The sequence below is a fragment of the Vicugna pacos genome, chromosome 2 (genome assembly GCF_048564905.1).
Source record: "Vicugna pacos chromosome 2, VicPac4, whole genome shotgun sequence".
NCBI lineage: Eukaryota > Metazoa > Chordata > Mammalia > Artiodactyla > Camelidae > Vicugna > Vicugna pacos.
The window spans coordinates 55,209,486-55,229,142 of record NC_132988.1 but is presented as its reverse complement, the minus strand read 5'-3'; the positions used below and the strand labels follow the sequence as shown (position 1 = coordinate 55,229,142).

General features: G+C 36.1%; 1 protein-coding gene across 3 annotated transcripts in view; it reads left to right on the top strand.

Moving 5' to 3' along the window:
- PDLIM5 (PDZ and LIM domain 5) overlaps positions 1–19,657 on the top strand; it is a 183,618-nt gene that overhangs the window by 144,459 nt on the left and 19,502 nt on the right. For all 3 annotated transcript variants that reach the window (XM_006208955.4, XM_006208951.4, XM_072940363.1), the window contains exon 9: positions 15,727–15,901. In XM_006208955.4, the coding sequence (XP_006209017.1) occupies positions 15,727–15,901 (175 nt within the window). The remainder of the gene's footprint in view (positions 1–15,726; positions 15,902–19,657) is intronic.

Here is a 19,657-nt window from a genome sequence, read left to right as displayed (position 1 = left end):
ATAGCTGGCACCGTTTACAGGCCCTCATTCTGTAAATGCCAGTGCTAGGTTTGTTTGTCTTATTTTGGACATCCTCAGACGATTTGAGGAATTCTCCAGACATTGTTTTTCCCTCCTACCAGACTTGAAATCCCCACGGCAGTCACTGAACAGGGTGGGCGTGCTGTCTGCCAGGGGCCACCATTAAAAACCGTACATACCGATAAAGGAGAAGGGGCTTTCACTGTCCTTGGAGATTAAATTCCCAGAAGGCTTAAAAGTTGCGAACATAAACAATACTGTAACTAGTACTATATTATTATTTTCCAGTAATTAAAAAAAATTAATAATAGATCTGAAGCCATCTGGTAGGAAGTTTTTTCTCAAAAAATATGGAAATTTACAGCATATAAGGAACCAAGAAGTGGAATGCAGAGGAAATATTAGGAATAGTTCACCAGCCTTGTCATGGTGGACATATTAACTGGGATGCAAAGCACCAGTAAGTAACAGAAATCAATTTAAAAAAAATACAGAATTAAATCTGATTATAAGGTCCAGGTCAGAAGGCCTGGGTCAGTGGGAACCAGAGAAAAAGACCAATAAAGTTCCAGTGATACAGTCTTGAGGTAGCATGTGTATTGTCTATAGTGGAGTCATAGTTTATGCAAGAACAAAGTGTTCATGTTTGTACGTAAAGTAAAATCATATGCAGTCAAGGCCCCCTTGAATATTTTCAGGAAGAGGCCAAGTTGGAGAGGGAACAACATATGTGGAAGCTCTCAGAGAACTTGGCTCCTCGGCGGAAGGGCAAGTGGTTTAGTATGTTCAGGACAGTAGAGTGGCTGGAAAGAAGGTTGGATGGATTAGTGGGGGTCTGCTCAGAAAAGGCTTTGAAAGTAAAAAAGAGTGTGGATAGATGCAGAAAGGAAGCTATGGTAAGATTTGTAAGTTGGACCGTGACACAATCAGATTGGCATTATTGACAGATCATTACTGCATTAATGTGTTTAAAAGGTTATCATGACTTCAGTGTAGAGACTAAGACTGGAGTCCTAGAGACGACTGATGCGTTTGTTGAGGTAATCCTGTTCAGGGGTGATGATAATGAGTATTACCCTGGGCATTGACAGTGGGAGCAGAGAGAATTCCAACAGCAAGAGAATGCAAAGTACTTACACTTTAACCTGCCTGGGAGGCAGGTTCTAACCACTGCTCCCCTGGGGAGTGTTGTCCGTTGTGGAGTATTCATGTATCCTCTGTTAGAACCCTGGTAGAGGATTGCATTTGGCTTAAAGAAACTATACTTTGTTTTAATTCAGACTATGGCTCAAAAATTGATTGTATCTTTAAGTTTATGTAATGTGTGTAGTTATAAAGTAAAAATCTGAGTGGATTGCATCTTGTACTTGAGAAATATGTGTAAGTTTGCTTTTCTAACACAACTAGTCTATTTTTGCCGCATTTCCTCAGGTGAGTGCATTTATTTCCTCTAAATCAGTATGTGCTAAATGTTGACTCTTTTTCATTTCTTAATAGTTGCAAATACAAGGTTGGTTGCTTTGGCATGATCTGCACTGCATTGCTTGCCTTTGCAGGAAGCACTTGTACTACACGTTGTCATGGAAATAAATATCATGAGATGGAAAAGGGGTTTCTTCTGAGACAAAAGAAGAAAAACTCTATAGAGCCCCATTGGTCAAAAATTAAATACTTATGTTATTTGTGTGTAGTTCAGAAAGCTTTAAGTCCATGCATAGACTTTACTTTTTTTTTTCACTAATTACGGATTATTTCTTCCCACTTTTAAAAATATGTCGATTTTGAGAGCATTTGTAATGATTCTTAAATGTGTTAACATTGTAAGTTTTTAATAAATAACACAGTTTGTTGCTCAGAAAAAGCATTGAGCTATACAGTACTGGCTAATGTTCTGATCACCATTTTTCTTTAGAAAACAGTATGACTTTATTTCATAGAGCCATTGAAAATAAGCTGTGTTATGTGTTCTTTCTTTGTCATGTAGTGGTGTCTAGCCATGCTGAAATGTTTCCTTTTTCTGTTTTCTTTGCAGTTCTTGTAGCATGTTAGAATAATGCCACCTTCATTCTTTGTTTAATTACACACAACTCCGTCTATTCTGTCCCCTGATGTTGGCAAGAAATTATTGGATTTCTTGTTTTTACTTTATTAAATGTGTCCACGGAGGTAGACATTCTACAGAGAAAAGTAAAGGTATTTACTGAATATTATGGTGATATACCCAGTACACGAGCAGTATTTTATCATTTAATATGAGATATTCTTAACCTCCTTTACTCCATATGTAACAAATATTTCCCTATATTCTACTTAAGGCATCGTTCCCTTCACGTGTATCAGGTACAAGTTTCTTCTGCTGTCTGAAAGCAGAGGTTCTTACGAAACCTTTTGTAAGGCAAAGTCATGGAAAGCAAAGAAGCAATTACCTTTTTTCATAAAAGTAAAAATCCTCTTTAGATTTCTTTCGGTTTAGTGAAAATGAGCACTAATGAAGTCTTTCATAAAAGCAAAGTGGCACAAAACAAACTTCCTGAAAGCGGGGAATATCTGTAATATGTATACAGGCTTCTTATTAGTGAATTGCTTATTTTTTTGTGAAGCAATTTTAATATATGTAGTAAAAGCAAGAGCTTATCGTTGTCAATGAGATTTGCAAACATCAGTATTTCTTTTTTGAAAGATGAATTGTGTTTTGAAAAAGCACAGTGCAAGTAAGCACTTGGAATCATTTGCAAATCTTTTAGGGACACAATAAATTTCTTTTGGTCAAGTGAAAAAGGGAAAAAGAAAAAAGCCTACTTTCAAAATGAATATTCAGTTAATTTTAGCTCTGTTGTATTGTCTTGGGGAGTACTCACTGGGCCATTTGGAACGCAAGAATATAGTTGGTAGCCTTGAGAGGAGCAGACATCCTCTTTTAACAGTAAAATAGTGGATATCATTGATTAGTAGTAATAATCATGTTTTTATAATTTTTCAGTTCTTTAAAGTATCCTTTTATTCAGAATATACAAAAAGGTAATATCATTAAAATTTTAAATGGGCATCATTTTCCCAATGAGGTAATTCAGAGTCAAAGAGGTGTCAAAAAATTTGCTCAGGATCCTGTAGTGATTTGAACCCAGTTATTTTGACTAAATGGTGCAGTTTTCTGTATCACAAGATCACATCAGTGAATATATTTAGGAAGAACTAGCTCTCTTAGGGATAGCCTAGAAAGAGCAGATAGACTAGGTAACTTGCAATTAGTGAGATCTGTTTCAAGTAACATTTTCATTGCTTCTAAACTGTAGTTTTTAAATTTATCTAAGATTCTAGTTAACATGACCCTTTACCATACCCTGTTCCTGGTGTATGCTACATTTTAGAAATTTAAAAAAAAAAAAAAGCTTTTTTATTCATTATGGACAGAGCTTTGGAGAGATCTGATGCAGTCTGTTTTTTTCAAGGAAGACTTGGATGTGTTTGTGAGATCTGATTAGATCGAAGACTGAATGATGTGCATCTCAGTTATAAGTGGATATAAATTCTATATTTTATTTGAGGTCTAAAGGAGATAGGGGTGAGAAAGGAAATTACTGTTTCTACAACCATCCCAAATTTCATTGTAGGCTTTACGCTGCAGTAATAAATCGAGATAAGTAGATTTGCTTAGCTAAGATGGATAGATTTATTGGTTCCATTTTTAAATTTTGATATGAATAAGTAAACTGCTACCAGTTGCGTATGTTTCATCTCTTCTAATAATGTTTTATTGCCATCTGCTCCCCTGCATTTTGACATCATTAAACTAAACAGTTCACTTGCTGTAAAGGCTTAACTGGTGCTGTCCATTGTCAAAACCATGGTGTGAAGCATGTAAATATCCCCTGTCTCTTTATGTAACAAATATATTTTTGTTTAGAATTATGACTCTCATACAGGAAAAAATCAAAGTAACAGCCATTAACTGCCCTCTTTTTTTTTTAAATTTTAAATGTCCTCTGATTGGAATTGACCCCCTTGCTGGAAGCTTCCCAGGGTGATGCAGGTGCGCTGTTTTGAAAGCTCCTCTTCCTCCCCATTCTCCTCTCATCCTGAGATCAAAATATTAAGTCATTTTTAAGGGAAGATACTTGGATTTATTCACATATGCTTTTCATACAGAATTATTACATCTTATTAATTAATGCATATGATTCAAACCAGCGGCCCTTGGCCACCTCTGCTGCACCACCTATCTTTGTAAATAAAGTTTTACTGGAGCACGGACATGCTCATTTGTTTACATGTTGTCTGTGACTCCTTTCATGCTTCAGTGGGAGAGTTGAGTAGTTGCAACGTAAACTATATGGCCCACAAAACTTAAAATATTTAGCCATTTGCAGGAAAAAAAATAACCAACTCTAGGTTTAAACCACAGGTGAAAGAAAAACCATGCCTGATAATTCTGCACAGCAGCTGTACACTTTACTGGGGGTCTTAGGCACCCTCGTCCGACACTAATCCTAAGGCCCTGAGTTGCCTATTTGTTTGTGAACATCACCCATAAGAAGGGAAATTCTTTGGGAGCAGGTATCTTATTCTTCTTTCATACCAGAAGATTTCCTAGAGCTGAAACATTAAATGTGCTCACTAGGTAGCTGTTGAATGAGTGGATATTTTCTTTTTTTTAGCCATGTAGGATCTGGTGTCAGAGTGTAGTAATGATTGACAGTGATGAAGCATTTCTTCCACATTCAAGGAACTGTAAGCAAACACTGCTTATACCACCTTATTTAACCCTCTCACACTTTGAGGTCGTTATTTTTGCTATTTTACAGATGAGGGAAGCTGAGACCCAAAGCGATGACATTTGTGAGTTCACACAACTAGAACTGATAATTTTTTCTTTTTTTTTCTTTTGTGGGGGAGGTAATTAGGTTTACGTATTTATTTTTTTAGGGGAGGTACTGGGGATTGAACCCAGGACCGCCTGCATGCTAAGCATGCACGCTACCGCTTGAGCTACACCCTCTCTCCTCACACAACTAGAAATGAAAAGAATGAGGAGTCCGCAAGTATCTTAACATTAGTCATTATGCTAGAGATACTGCTTTCTCCAGCATAGAATAGCTGAGCAGTGTTCTCTGCTTCTAAAAGATGTGAAATTCAGATATAACTTTGGATAATGATAATAAGGTTTTGTTTATCTTAAAGATCTAGTGACTAATTGAGAGAGAGAGAGCTTAGAGAATTAGTAGTAGTAATAGAAGCATAAGAAATATCCCCGGTTTTAAATTTTCCAGTGACTTATATTCATCATTAGAGACATGTTTGGTGTTGTCTGACACGGGGAACTCTTCTTAAATTTTCCTTCCCTTTCTGCTTCAGTTGTTCTGCTTCCATTAAAAGAATGAGCACTATTTATATGAGCATTCGAATCTGAGGTACCTTTCTCCTTTATTTCTGAGACTAGATTGCTTTCCCACTTACATACATAGATGAAAATTGGTGGGGAAATGGTAGAAACCAAGCCCATTTTGGTTTTATATTACTTTAGAAATAGGATATGTGAGAACTCTAGATACAATGTGAATATAAATAATTTTAATGCATGGTTTTCTCATTCAAATATAAGCTAAATTCTACAGATTTAATATTTTAAATAAATTCTTAGCTTATAGAATCTATTTGAGTTTACATATTGGTGATCCTCTTTAGTATTCTTGAGGTCATGAATCATAACTCAGATTTGTGGGGTTTTTTTTTAATATTATTTTGTTTCTTTTTGTTGTTTCTTTTTCTTTATCCCCTGCTTCTCTCTTAGCATAAAGCACATTGAGCACCCATAATTAGAGCGTGGATTTGTCTTCCCATTATAAAATTAGAAATTGAAACAGTGATATGGAGATTTATAAAACTCTATAAATGATAAATAATTTGTTGATTTTTAATTGAATGTTGGCAAAACTAGAAATTTTAAAATCTCTTATCTTTATTTGCAAGGTACAGAATGAGTTTCTTTTTACTTGTAACTCTGACCCAATGGAAATGTTCTGTGTAAAGTCAGTTAGTAGGGAGAAGAAGGCAAATTTCTGTATCCCGAATTTTGATGATGTGTGATGCAACAAATTAAAAAAGAAGAGAAAACCTAATCCAAGTCCCCACACTCGCTTTAATTAAGATACTCGAGATCCAGTTTAATCTAGGTTCTTAAGAGTTGAAAGGCTGGCTGCTGATGGAAGAAACTAACCTCCTGAAGTTGCGGAAATATCTGATACTTGGCCTTGGGCGCACCTGTTCCAATTCTTTATGGCATACATACCAGCATTCTCCACTGCTGAGAGAGATGATAGTAGTTTAATCTGTCCAATTTTGCTTTTAATCACTGAATTAAAAAAAAAGTTTGATTCCACTTGATAAAATTTGCACAAACCTCTCTAGAATGTACTTTCTTCTGATCCTGGATCTTGGCTCAACTTTAAACCTTTTCTATTTCTACTGGATGTGATTTCATGCCTGGATTATGAAGAGTAGACGGTTGTTTATGCTTTCAACATAAGGAGCTTGACAGACAAAATGCGCAGATTCTCTGCTTCTCATGGCCACCATCTGTTTGAAATGATTGGGGAAGGGGTGGAGAAGAAAGCACTTGATGCCCACGATAATGTGCAAGTGTGTAGCCATCGCTGCTGCCCAATTTAGTATGTGCAAAATTTCTACCATAGCTTCGTGAACATATTCTTTGGGATGTTGAATTACAAGACTTTATCTCCCCAAGAGTACCAGAGCGTCACTTTGATGTAGCCCAGTTGTTTATATGAGGACAGCACTAGCCTCAGTGTTTATAACCAGAACACCCCTGCTAGGAGAGCCAGTTGTTTTCCACTCCAGGAAACCTCCCATATGATTTCTTTCTGTCTTGTGCAGGCTGTAAACGTTTTTCTTTTTCCTTTTGAAGGAGAATATTAGTATTCTTGATATCAGCCTTATTTCTGACTTAGTAAGAATGAAATATTACAGAATTTTTAAAACATAGTTTATGGTTATCTGTAGATTTACTGCCATAACTTTCTCTGTTACTTTCTGTTAATTCTAGTGTAGTAGGTGAACTGTTTACATCAATATAGCTTATACAACAAAATGGATTCAACACTCCAATGCTTCCAGCCTGTTTGTCCTTAGCAGAAGTACTAGATCTGTAATTATACTTCGTTTCTGAAGCAGTTTATATAATGGCTGAGAAGTATGGGCAGTCAGGTTGAGGGAAAGAAAGTTAGATCTCTGTAGAAAATGAATCTTTTACAGAATAAATGAAGGGCTTAAAAGTGATAATCTAAGACGTTAGACATACCAGAGCAAATTAAAAAATAATGCTTTCATACATTATTCCTAAATTTATCCCAGCAGACTTATTAAGGAAGTTAAAATAACAGAAATTAATCATCTCAGTTATCACTATCCTCTCCTTCTAAACTCATCTAGAAGTTAGTACTTCCGGATTTAGATCACATTTGAGAACATCTGCCTTCATGTTTTCATGGGTCAAAGGAGTACCTCGCAAAGAGCTTGGCACACAAAAAGCGCATAATAAATATTTGATAAATTAATCTTTAGGGACATAGGCACTGGAGTAGACAGAAATGATTTTGGATCCCATATTCTCCACTCTGCTTCTTTGGCTTCCATGACATACTCTTCTGTTTTTTCTCCTACTTCCCTCTCTGTTCCCAAAGTATTTCTGTTATTTTGCTTTATGCCTTAGGAGTTCTTCTATTTCATACTACTCTTTCTCTGAACAACTTCATTAATTTTCACAGCCATCAATATGCTGATGACTCTTGAATCGGTTCTTCTAGCTCAGCTCTTTTTCCTGAGTTCATATATCCACTAGACTATCTGTACTTAAATAAAACACAAGCACCTCCAACTCAAAAAAAAAAAAAAGGTTTGAGCTGTTTGAGAGAAAGGACAGTACATGTTTGGTTCTCTCTTCTGTACCCATGCATAACATAGTGCCTGCCGCACTGCAGACTCTCAGTATACACTTGACGGAATGAATATCTGTAATTAAACTCATTATCTTTCCATCATTCTAGCACTAATCCCACTATAACATAATTGACTGTTTACTAGTCTATAACCTTTAGACTTCGGAGGGCAGAAATCATGTCTGTCTTGTTCATAGTGGTAAAGTCTAGCCCAATGTTTGGTACACAGCAGTTGTTCAAAAAACATTTGCTGCATTTTGTTGCTCTACATGTCCTTAGACAAATCACTTATCCTTTCTGAACTTTGTATTCCTAACCCCATCAAATAGTAATAATAATACCTTGTATTATTGTTGAGAAGATGAAAGTTCAGGTTAGTATGTGTAAAATTTCTCTTCAACTTTTTACTATTAAAAAAGGTTCAGATACACACACACACACATAACTGGAGAGTTGGTTTCTTCTACATGCATATTGTAAGGGGTGGGAAGCTGGAGGGATTCATAGACTAAAAAATTGAAGAGACATGCACCAGATATAATATATGGACCTTCCTTATCTGGGACCTGATTAATATTGTGTTGGGGTATGTGTGGAAGGCAGAATAATGCCCCTCCCCAAAGATGTCCATGTCCTAATACCCAGAACCTGTGAATATGTTACATTACGCGTCAAAGGGGAATTAAGGATGCAGATGGAATTATGATTGTTTAATCAGCTGACCTTAAAATAGGCATATTATTCTGGCGAGCCCAGTGTAATCCCAAAGGCTTTTAAAAGTGGAAGAGGGAAGCAAAGAGAGAATACTGTAGTGTGAGAAGGCCTCAACCTGCTGGCTTTGAGATGGAGGAAGAAGGCCATGAAGCATGGAATTTGGGCAGCTCTAGAAGCTGGAAAAAGCAAGGAAATGGATTTTGCCTAGAGGTTTCAGGGAGGAACATAGCCCTGCCGGCACCTTAATTTGGCCCAGTAATATCTGTGAAGGAGATTGTAAAATAATACACTTATGCTATTTTTAAGTCAGTTAAGCTTTTAGTAATTGGTTATAGCAGCAAGAGAAACTAATGCAGAGAATAATCAGAAATAAACTGGAAAATTGGTTATTTGATGATGTTAAGGAAGTTTTTATTTGAGGTGTGATAATGGTACTATGGGTAGGTTTTTAAAGAGTACTCTTAGAAATGATACTGAAATACTATGGATTAAATGACAGATCCTGAATTTGCCTCAAAATAATTCAGAGATGGCAGTGGGGTGAGTAGGGTATTGACAAAACATGATCAGTTAGTTATCAGGCGAAGAGTTGTTAAAGCTTGATTTTTCCCTTTTATTAAATTTTACTGGGTTTTAAAATAATGAATTGTTCCCTTAGCATCTTGTGAAGATGATTAATGTGGTTTTGTAAAAATTCCAGAATCATTGTGATCCCATGTAAACTTACATGAAAAAAGTATTTCAATCCTTTGTAGTTGTTATTATTATTATTTAAGCTGTCTCATCTGCGTCTTCAAGTCCATTTGATACCTCTGTAGTTCTTTCACAGCATTCTTGCTTTCTCATTTGACAAGATATTCTAGATTTTCCATGTTCATTTTTTTTTTTTTGTCCCAATCATAGAATCAGCAGTTTCTCTAAGAAGTCTGGTTCCTTTCAGTGGGAGGACAATAATTCTGCTACCAGAGTCATTCATTCTCTAAACAAAGGTTTCCTAAACAATATGCCAGGAAGTGTTCTAGGTGCTAGAGATATAGCAGTGAACAAAATAAGCAGTGTCCCTGACCTCAAGGTATGCAGAAACAGATAATAAAAAGCAGTAAGAAAAACATAAAATGTATTAGATAGGGATGATAAACCAGTTAAGGAGTATAAACAATGCTGGTTTGTGGGGAGGGGGTTGCTGTTTTATACAGGATGGTCAGAGCCACATTGATAAAATGGCCTCTGAGCAGAGAACTGGAAGGAATCAAAGAAACAAGCCATGCAAACAGCTGAAGGAGAGATTTACAGGCAGAGGGAATAGGAAGTGCAAAGGCTCTGAATCATACTGGCCACTTAGAGAAATAGTAAGGAAGACAGTGGGCCCCATAGGTAGGGAGGAGAGGAAAAGAGACACATCAGGTCAGAGAGGTAGCAGGAGTCAGATTCTATAGGACCTTTGGTTTAGTTCTGAGTTGGAAGGGAGCTGTTGGAGGATTTTGAGCCTCAGAGGAGTAACATGATCTGATTTGGTTTTCCTGGCCTTTATGTTGTTGGCAAGACTAGAAGCAAGACCTTTAGGCAGTCACTAACAACAAGCCAAACAAAGATGATGGTGGCTTGGACCAGGACGTACTATAGACGTGGTAAGAAGTCATCAGTTTACGTATTTCTTATGTTGTCATGGGCAGTTCATCTTCCAGCACCAGCTTGCCCTCCTGTTGAATGGTATGTTCAGCAATTCGAAAGCACCACATCTAGCAAGGGTAACCTACCTTGGAAGACACTAACCACAGCGGTTTGTTTTGGGGGATGTTATCCCCCTAGCCGCAATTGACTTATGTTAAGTTTCCAAGTAAGATTTGACATAATATAGTATTTTTTCCACCTAATATATGTATCAGTAATATGAATATTTTTCACTGGCAATTGAATAATTTGACTTGAACCAGAAGAGTTTAACTGATGAATTTCATGCCTATTTTAGTGCAGCCTGGTGGGGTTTAATGTATCTATTATAATCTTCACTATGCTCTTTTAAAGAATATTGGTTTAGAGTTAATAGCTTTTTTCTCAACACGAAATAAAGCAAAAATATCATATAACCTACCTTATTCTTAATACAGTTAGAAAACATCTGTTTTCAGAGAATTCGCACATTGTACTACCTGGAGTTTTATTGGTCCTAATTTGTGTTTTCTCTTTGGAAACTTTTTATTTATATAAACAGGTGCCTTTTAGTTAGCTTATCTATTTTTGAAGCATATAGTAAATAATTAGGTAATTTCTAATTCCTTATATATTACACAGTATTTTGTACTATTATATATAATATATAATATTGTAATATTTTATGTAAATCCCCAGTAATACACTATGTGGCCCAGTGAGAAGTTACTTGGATAAACTTGATAATCATCACTTGTTTAGAGCCCTAACAATGGTTAGAAAAGAAAATTAAATTTCAGAATAAGATCGCTTAAAACTTGTATTAACTAATTTGCAAAATACATAACGCAAACTTAAATCATCTGCTTAGGGGGAAATGCAATTAAGATCTTTCTAGAGTAAAGAATTTTCATTTTACCTTTTAAAGTGATATATCACAAACATTTCCCATGACAGAAAGTACATGTTCTACTAAATTAATGAATATTTTTTGGTTCAGTTTTTCAGAATTCTGTATCTCCAATTTATAGTTTGTAGTCCAAAAGAGATGACTTCATTTCTTTGTAGTAAATTAAATTTCATGGTTAGTAAGTCCGTGGTCTGTTTGCTTTTTTAAAAAGTATTGCCCCTTAGAATTCTCAGATCGCAATGACAAATATTTTTTAAATTAACAACTCAACATATTGTGGGTTGGTTATATTTTACTTGATTAACTTGACAACTTGATGTATTATATACCGAGAAAGTATTCTAGTATGCTGCTAGGTTTTTCCAGTAATTTGTGTTTACTTATTTAATGATAGCCATTGTATTCTTAAGTGTGACTATCATAGTGCTGAAAACAAAAGCACAGGATAAGTATGAATGTATGTCATTCCAAACATTTAGAAGACTTATAGATAACCATTTTAAAGTTAATAAAAGATATCTCACTAACACTGTTAGTTTGGAGAATAACTATCGGCTTTAAATTTCAAGATGAGTTTTGTGGTGCCGAAATGTATTTGATACAAAAGAAAAAAATTAATTTTTAAGCACAGCCCCATTGGGGTAGAGATCAGTCATAAAAGAAGCCAAATTTAATGGAAATTGTTCAAGAGTAAGATTACAAAGGAAAACTTGAGTCAAAAACTAACCTCCCCCTGATGTTCTCATTGTGACATTTTGCTGACTCACTCATTATTCAGTTTGAATAAGTCACTTAAATTTTTGTGACTGAGATTCCTAGATTATGAATGGGGCAAATTCAGTGTTCCCATTTAATAGTTCTATTAGAACTTAAAAGAAAAATCTGTTTTTATTACAGATAAGTAGATTGAGATCTTTAAACTGCTATCTCTAAAGATTTTATATCTTTTTTCCTATGTAAAAGTGGTATTTATGGCAGGTTCAGTAAATGCGAAGTAGTTCAGCTTCTGTACTCCCCATGGAGAATTGTTTTGGTCTCTGTGGTAGTGTAGTTCTCTACAGAATTATAAAGGAAGCAGGGCTCATCTCATGTGCTTCCTCTCTTCCAAAGTGTCACCTTCTTACACCTCTCTCTCCCCAGTCATATGAGCAGAGGCCAGGGGGCTGGCACTCGACAACTCACAAGTTGCCCTCTCCTGTGCTAGAGTAATGAGAAATCCAGTGTGGAGAAATGAAACATCACTCTATTCATATGGGAAAGAACTGTTCCTTTGAAATGGTCAGGGCTTGGTAATACAAGGCTTGTGTAGCATTGTGTGTGGGCCAATGTACTAGCAACACAGCAACAAAACAGAGGTGTGAGAATTTCTGTCCTTTTCAGAGTTGCTAAAATGGGGCTGTAACAGAAAGCAAGGCTTTTCTTCCCAAGGAAGGAACAACAGTGAGCTTAGAACCTTTATATACATGTCTAAGATACAGTCACATGTTTCATGTTTAAGAATGGCTTCTCATGTTAAATGAGTTAGTTCCCCATGTATCTTCTCCTGGAGGCATGGGCCAGATGGATTATGTCCCATTTTACAATGACTGATGGAGAATTACTACACTCTTTTATTGCTAAAAATGTCTCAGTGACTCAGTACTTTAGGGCTTATGCATAGATAATATGATAAAATAAAGGCATATGGTAGATGAAAGAGTCTGACTCTCTTTGAGGGCTGATTTTCAGATTTTTCAATTGGTAACTTTCCCACTGTTTGAAATCCTGAACCTGATCCCCATTTAAAAAATATCTAAATTGTGTTCTTTGAAAAGGCGAAATGAAAGTGATTTGGAACCTTCCCTTTTTCATTTGCTTAATTAAATATTAATTTTTTGCCTTCTGTTTTTAAGCCAGTTTTCTGGTAATGGGTAGAAAGAAGTGTTGTAGAAGGAAATTCATTTTACAGAGTTTATCATTGACTTAGGAAGGAAAAGATATTATAGGATATTGATAAATAGCAAATACATAGGTGGGGGTGTTAAATATGTTAAGAGGAACAAGAGAACACTTCTGGCTGAGATGGTCAGGGAATACTGGGGAAGAAAATGGAACTTCCATGAGCCTCACAGAATGTGGGAAAACCGTGAGTAGCAGTGGACATTTCATTAGCTGTGTGGGTGATAGGAGAGGACCCAGCACAGCACGTTCAGGAGACAGTGAGTAGACAATACAGTAGTGTCAGTCAGTCACAAAGACAAACATATGGTATCATTTATATATGGAATCTAAAAAAATGATACAATGAACTTATTTACAAAAACAGAAAGAAACTTACAGACTTAGAAAACGAACTTATGGTTACCAGGAGGAGAAGAGGGGAAGGAAAGGATAAATTGGGAGTTTGGGGTTGGCTGATACAAACTACTATGTACAGAATAGATAAACAGCAGGGTCATACTGTATAGCACAGGGAACTGTATTCAATGGCTTGTAGCAACCTGTAATGGAAAAGAATATGCATGTATATATGTATAACTGAATCACTATGCTGTACACCAGAAAGTAATACAACATTGTAATTTTTTTAAATGTAAAAAATAGAAATGAAAGAAATTTAAAACAAGACATTGAAGGAGAGAGTTGTGCTGTGCAGATCAGTAAGGTAACAAGGATGAGAGTATATACAAAGTGAGAATTATGTAATTTTCTTTCTCATTTCTATAAGAGAAAGTGTGAATCTAAGAGAGTGAAACATGTTCTCAGTCCAGTTGACTCAACTTCAAACATGGACACTCGTAGAGCTCCCTGGCCTGCAAAGTGCCATTTCACAGCTCAGGTGCCAGGTAGAGCAATGGAGGAGATGTGCTAAGTGTTTATAAATGCCAGGTGTCTGGCTCTGTAATGGCACATCATTGCAAATAGGCTTTATTCTGGTGAAGGAGAATTATCCTTCAATTATCCTAATTAATCTTATCCAATTCCAATCACACCTTTAATAAGAATCCTGACAATACACACACACACACACACACACACACACACACACACACACACAACCACACACACGTATATCCACACACTGTTAATTTATATTATTTATATGCTTTTCTTAAAAGTTATTCCTTTTAAATATTTTGAGTATATGCCTTTTCTCTTGCACTACATTTTAATTGCCTTTGGGTAAGGCGCAGGCCTTCATTTGGTTTCAGTTCCTCAGTTTTTGCAGATGTTCATTTATGTATAGATTCCAGTTTACTCATTTATTCATTCCAGACACTGTATCAGTTGCTAGAGTTAGGAATAGATATAGTCCCTGCCCTCAAGGAACTCACTCACTGTTTAGGGAAGAAAAGACACGCATGCATGTAGTAGAAGCAATAATAAAGTCATTCACAGAAAATTATGGGAACATGGAAGCAACATTAATCTAGATTATGTGGGTGGGGCAGTGGGGAGAGGTAGTTCCGAGAGGATTTTTGGAGCAGTTGACTCCTGAGGTGCGTCTTAATGAGTAGGGGTTACTGGGTAAATAGGAAGAAGGGTAAAGAAATGACAGCGAAGACAACCTGTGAATAGATAGACCCCTCCACAGGGGAAAATGAGGCAGTGCGGTATTCGCTGTAGCAGAAAGAGAAAGGCAGATAGAGGTGAAAGATGAGGCTGTGGGGCAGGCAGAGACCACTAGAGGAACCTGTATGCTTAAGAAGCGTGGACTGAAAAAGTAAATAAAATTTTTAAAAAAGCATGGACTACACTCAGTGGTCAGAGAAGAGGGAGATTCTTGAAATGGTTTATTAAGAGTCATGATCAGATAAGATTTCAGTCCTAGGTGGCACTGGGAGCATGAATTTAAGGAGGACAAGACATTTTGGTGGCTAGTCCAGGTGGGAGACATTCAGGACATAAACCAGGACAGTTTTGTAGGGATGGAGATAAGGGGGCAAAATTAAAGAACTCTTTGTGATATAAAATCAGCAGGACCCATTATAACCACAGAGGGGCAAGGAGGGCCGTAGGACGTATATGACTGGGTGACTGAGTTCAGAGTCTACTTAGACAACATAGGAAGAGAGAGAAGAGAGTGAATTCACTTTTGCTTTTATCTTCAACACATTGAAATCTTTAATGTGTCTGTGATAATATTCTGAGTTAAGTCTAGTTAATGGTTAGCCGAGTTGTCTGGATGGCTGGAAATACCTCGCCGCCAGTATTCAGCTTGCCCACACCCCGTCCTGGAAGCAGAGGTGACCCTGCTTTTCCTGCACCACCCTCTGCGTTCATCTGTCATAACTTCTTCCCTGTGTTGTAATCCTTGAATTTCTTTCCTGTTTTGCTCTGTGTTCTCAGCCCAATGTTGGGTACATAACCTCTCCGTAAGTGTGGGTGAATGAGCTAAGAAATGAAGAGATTATTTTTAAAATAATATTATTATTTGATTCTCAGGGAAAGTTTAAATCTGGCTTCTTCTCATTCTGATTCTTCTGTTTTAACTACTAGCACCTTCCACCGGAAGAGTCTCAAACAGTGGGACACCCACAGGCGCCGTGGCACCAGCCAGCTCCGCCGGAGGGCAGCCCCAGCCCAGCGATGAGGACACTTTAGTGCAAAGAGCCGAGCACATTCCCGCAGGCAAACGAACTCCCATGTGTGCCCACTGTAACCAGGTCATCAGGTTGGTTATTTGATTTTTAAATTTTCTTGAAAGGACTTGATACCAATGTTGATTTTTTTTTAATATTCTGAAAGAGTAGACATTTTATTAGTGAAAATGTTCTTGCTGTATTTCTATGTAATAGTTATTGAAGTAGACAGGTATGAATATGTGTATTTGTTAGAAACTATTTTAATGAAAAGTAATTCTGAGCTCTGTGAAAATAAAACTAAAAATACCGATTTAGTCAGTTACTCATTCCTATCAGAACTAAGGAGAAATAATGATTAATGTGGCTTCTCAGAGAATAATAAAATATTAAGACTCAAAGGGACCCTGAAGATCATTTATCTGAACAAAAATAAGTATTTTACAAATTATAAAAGTAAAAACTTTCATTTAGATGGAAAATAACTAGTTATATAAAATAAAGAATTTTAAGCCCTAGAGAGAAAAGAAGATTGGATTTTTTGGAATACCTAAGCACTGAGAGGATATCATTACCTGCAGATCTGTTCATAAATGTTTTACATTTTAGATTAGGTCATAACCTGCTTTAACATTTTTTTTATCCAATTGTATTTTATTGTTTCTTAAATTCTAAAAAGCAAGACAGGCTAAGTAGTGAGTATGCTACACTGGCACTTACTAAATCTCTGAGCATTTCTGAATAAATGGCTTCTAAAATGCTGTGAGGTTGAGGTGTGAATGTTAATTCAGGGATCCCACCACAGGACCTTGTTGCCTCTGTGAGTTGCCGTGTTGGCTGTAACAGATCAAGGCTTGAAATGACTGCTCAAGCTTTCTCCTCATTTTTAACTTACCCTATTTTGAAATAACTAAAACAGTGGTTTTCTGAAGTTCAATAAGGTGTTAAGCCTTAACTTGCATTTTCCCATCCTCTCTTACATAATCATTGCTTGGGATAATATTTCTGGTTACTGCTTAAAATGGTCCACAAGAGGTCTCAGTATCTTATTTAAGAGCCAAATATAAATTGGTCTTCTTTTTAACCCACTGTTAAATAATAAATGTGTGAAGAACACAGCACAGGGTACATGATTTTTTTTAAAACAGCTTTTGTATTTTAAAGGTAGTCTATGTTCATTGTGACATTTCCAAAATGCAGAAAGCAAAAATTAAAGTTCATACATAAGTCCATCTCCCAAGATAACCATTATGAGTATTTTATAGTTCACACTTTCAAACCCACACACTTACGGACAAATTTTTTTTTTTTACAGATATAGAATCATAATGATATTCTGTAAACTTTTATTTTTCGCTTAGTTTGTATTTTCTGCAGTGAGTACCTGCTTTGTAAGAATTAGTCAGCAGCAGTGGGAGTAGTGACAGTGGTTGTGGGGAGAAGGAAGCAATCAGTAGAGGTTTCCAAAGTCCAGCAGAGTCTGCAGCACACAAAAGGCATCAGTGGCTGTTTGACCTAAATGGATCATACATGACTCAGCACTGGCTTATCCTTCGGGCCATAATACCAGTTTGGTTAGTCTTTTTTTTTTTTAAGTTTCTACTATAGGGTCTTACAGAAATATTTAACTATTATAAAATCTAGTGTGGTACTGCTTTGTCCCAATAAATAAAGTAGTGTTTTTAATTACTAACTGTATTTAGGGTTATATTTTTAGGGTTGGTATTATTAAAAAGAAGTTTTGACTTATAACATTGTTTCTGTAAGTTATGGTACTTTGATTAACCTATACTGGTATATGGGGATACTGTGTTCTGGATAAAAACATCCTTTATGGGGACAGGAGTCACTGCTGTTTGTGTGCTGTTGTAAGCAATAATTACTGGATGGGTTAACAAAATGTCACACCGTATCAGTTGCTGATACGTGTAATCTGCTGATTCATGTGGTTTGATGATCAGATTCTGTGATATCCTGTAATATGTTGTGATACCATGACTGCCAGAACATCTGAAAAAGTTACTATGGAGAAAATGGGAAGGGCAAAATAGAAATTACGCTCCCCATCTTTAAGTGCCTGGGTTTCAGTTTTTAAAATGCTAGACCAGGATGTAATTTTAATGTGCAATCTTCTGCCAAGTGAAATAAATATAATTGCGTTAATAACATGAATAGCCCTCACTTACTACCCCCCTCATCTGTTAAATTTTACATTGGTCTGGATTGTCCCAGCACTTGTTATCAGTTAAGCACTAAAGCTTCATTTACTAGGGTTGTTAATAAGAACAAGGATTAGCTCATGTCAGGATCCTATAACAGTAATTAACATAACACATTTGCTTGGTGCTCAAATGCTAAAGCAGCTTGAATAGATTGCGGTTATTTCCGAGACCTAGTCAAAGCATAATTTCAGTTCTTGGCCTCAGTGTCAGTATCACTTACCAAAGCAACGAGGCGTTGGATCAAGTGACATTCTCTTGGACACCTGTTTTAAAAACAAGCTGCAGTTGCAGGCTTGATACTTTCAGTATAGGATATTGTAATCTGGCAGACTCTGAGAAGTTTAAGATTATTTTATAATTTATACTATTTGTTTTCCACAGTGTGATTTATATTATTTGTTTGTAATTTCTATTGTTTTGTTTTATAGTTATCTTCTAAATATTTCAAATTTTCAAAATTATTTTTTTAAGTAAAGGCAAACTAAGGCAAATTTCATGTTTTATTTCATTGTTGTTTCTTTTTAAGCAAAGTTTTTGGAAAAATTTCAGCAACCTGAGTCACTGAATGTTAGCACTGAACTGGTTATCTCCCACAGAACATATTTTTAGCTTAAAACTGCAGAGATCGTTTTACTTTGATCTGATGTTTAAACTTTTTTGGTTTATTTGAACCTTGAGAAGATTATGAATGTTTTGCCTAAGTTGTATTATTTAGGCAATACTCTGATTAGTTAGTTGCCTTTTACAGATGGATACATTTTAGGAAATTCTATTGAAGCTTAGATTAAGTTTGCTATAGAAGATTTCCAATCCATTTATGATAGGAGTACCTTTCTTCAACTCTTACACTCGTGAATAGACTGACTGTTGGAGTGCTGATATAATAGGGAAACAGAGAATCAGGCTACTAACGTAGCCAATGCCACATTTTCGTTTCTCTGGTAGAATGGGCTTATGAAAACACTAGCTTATTTCTGGACTGTGTATCTAGTGGCATTAAAATCTATTGACTACTTGTATTAGATGGAGTTAAATAGACCATTCACATTTAGCTTCTTAGCATTTTGGTGAAAGAAGTAAGGAATTTATGGTGCTTGAATTTCTGCTTAGATATGGAATGCTTCACACACACACACACAATACTGTTGTTCTGTCTTTCCCTGCAGTACAGCACCAGAACAGTCACATTCAGACAACCCACTGTGTGTTCCAGTGAGAGAGAGGATTTTAATATTGTTGATTTGTTTCTTGCTGACTTATTTTCAAGCTTATAAGGAGGGCCATTTCAGCTACCCCAAGGAAAAGCCAGCAGAGTTTTTTTGCCTGTCTGACAATCCATTTCTATCTCTGAACACTCCTTTATTAATAAATGGGTTTTATTTATTTCCTCTTCTGGTTAAGATTTTATTTGAAAATAAAAGGTTTCTTGGCTTAATGTGTTAGTCCTTCAGTTTAAGGAAACAGTCTAAGACATAGACCAAGATTTTAGATCTACTGGAGTGAAAAATTGGAAAGAACAAAATATTCAGCTCTATATGATGTAATAGTATGGCACCATTAAGATCCAGTTTTCAGATAATAATTATTTAATGTATTCCTAGCATGTCCCAAATACTGTTTAGAATT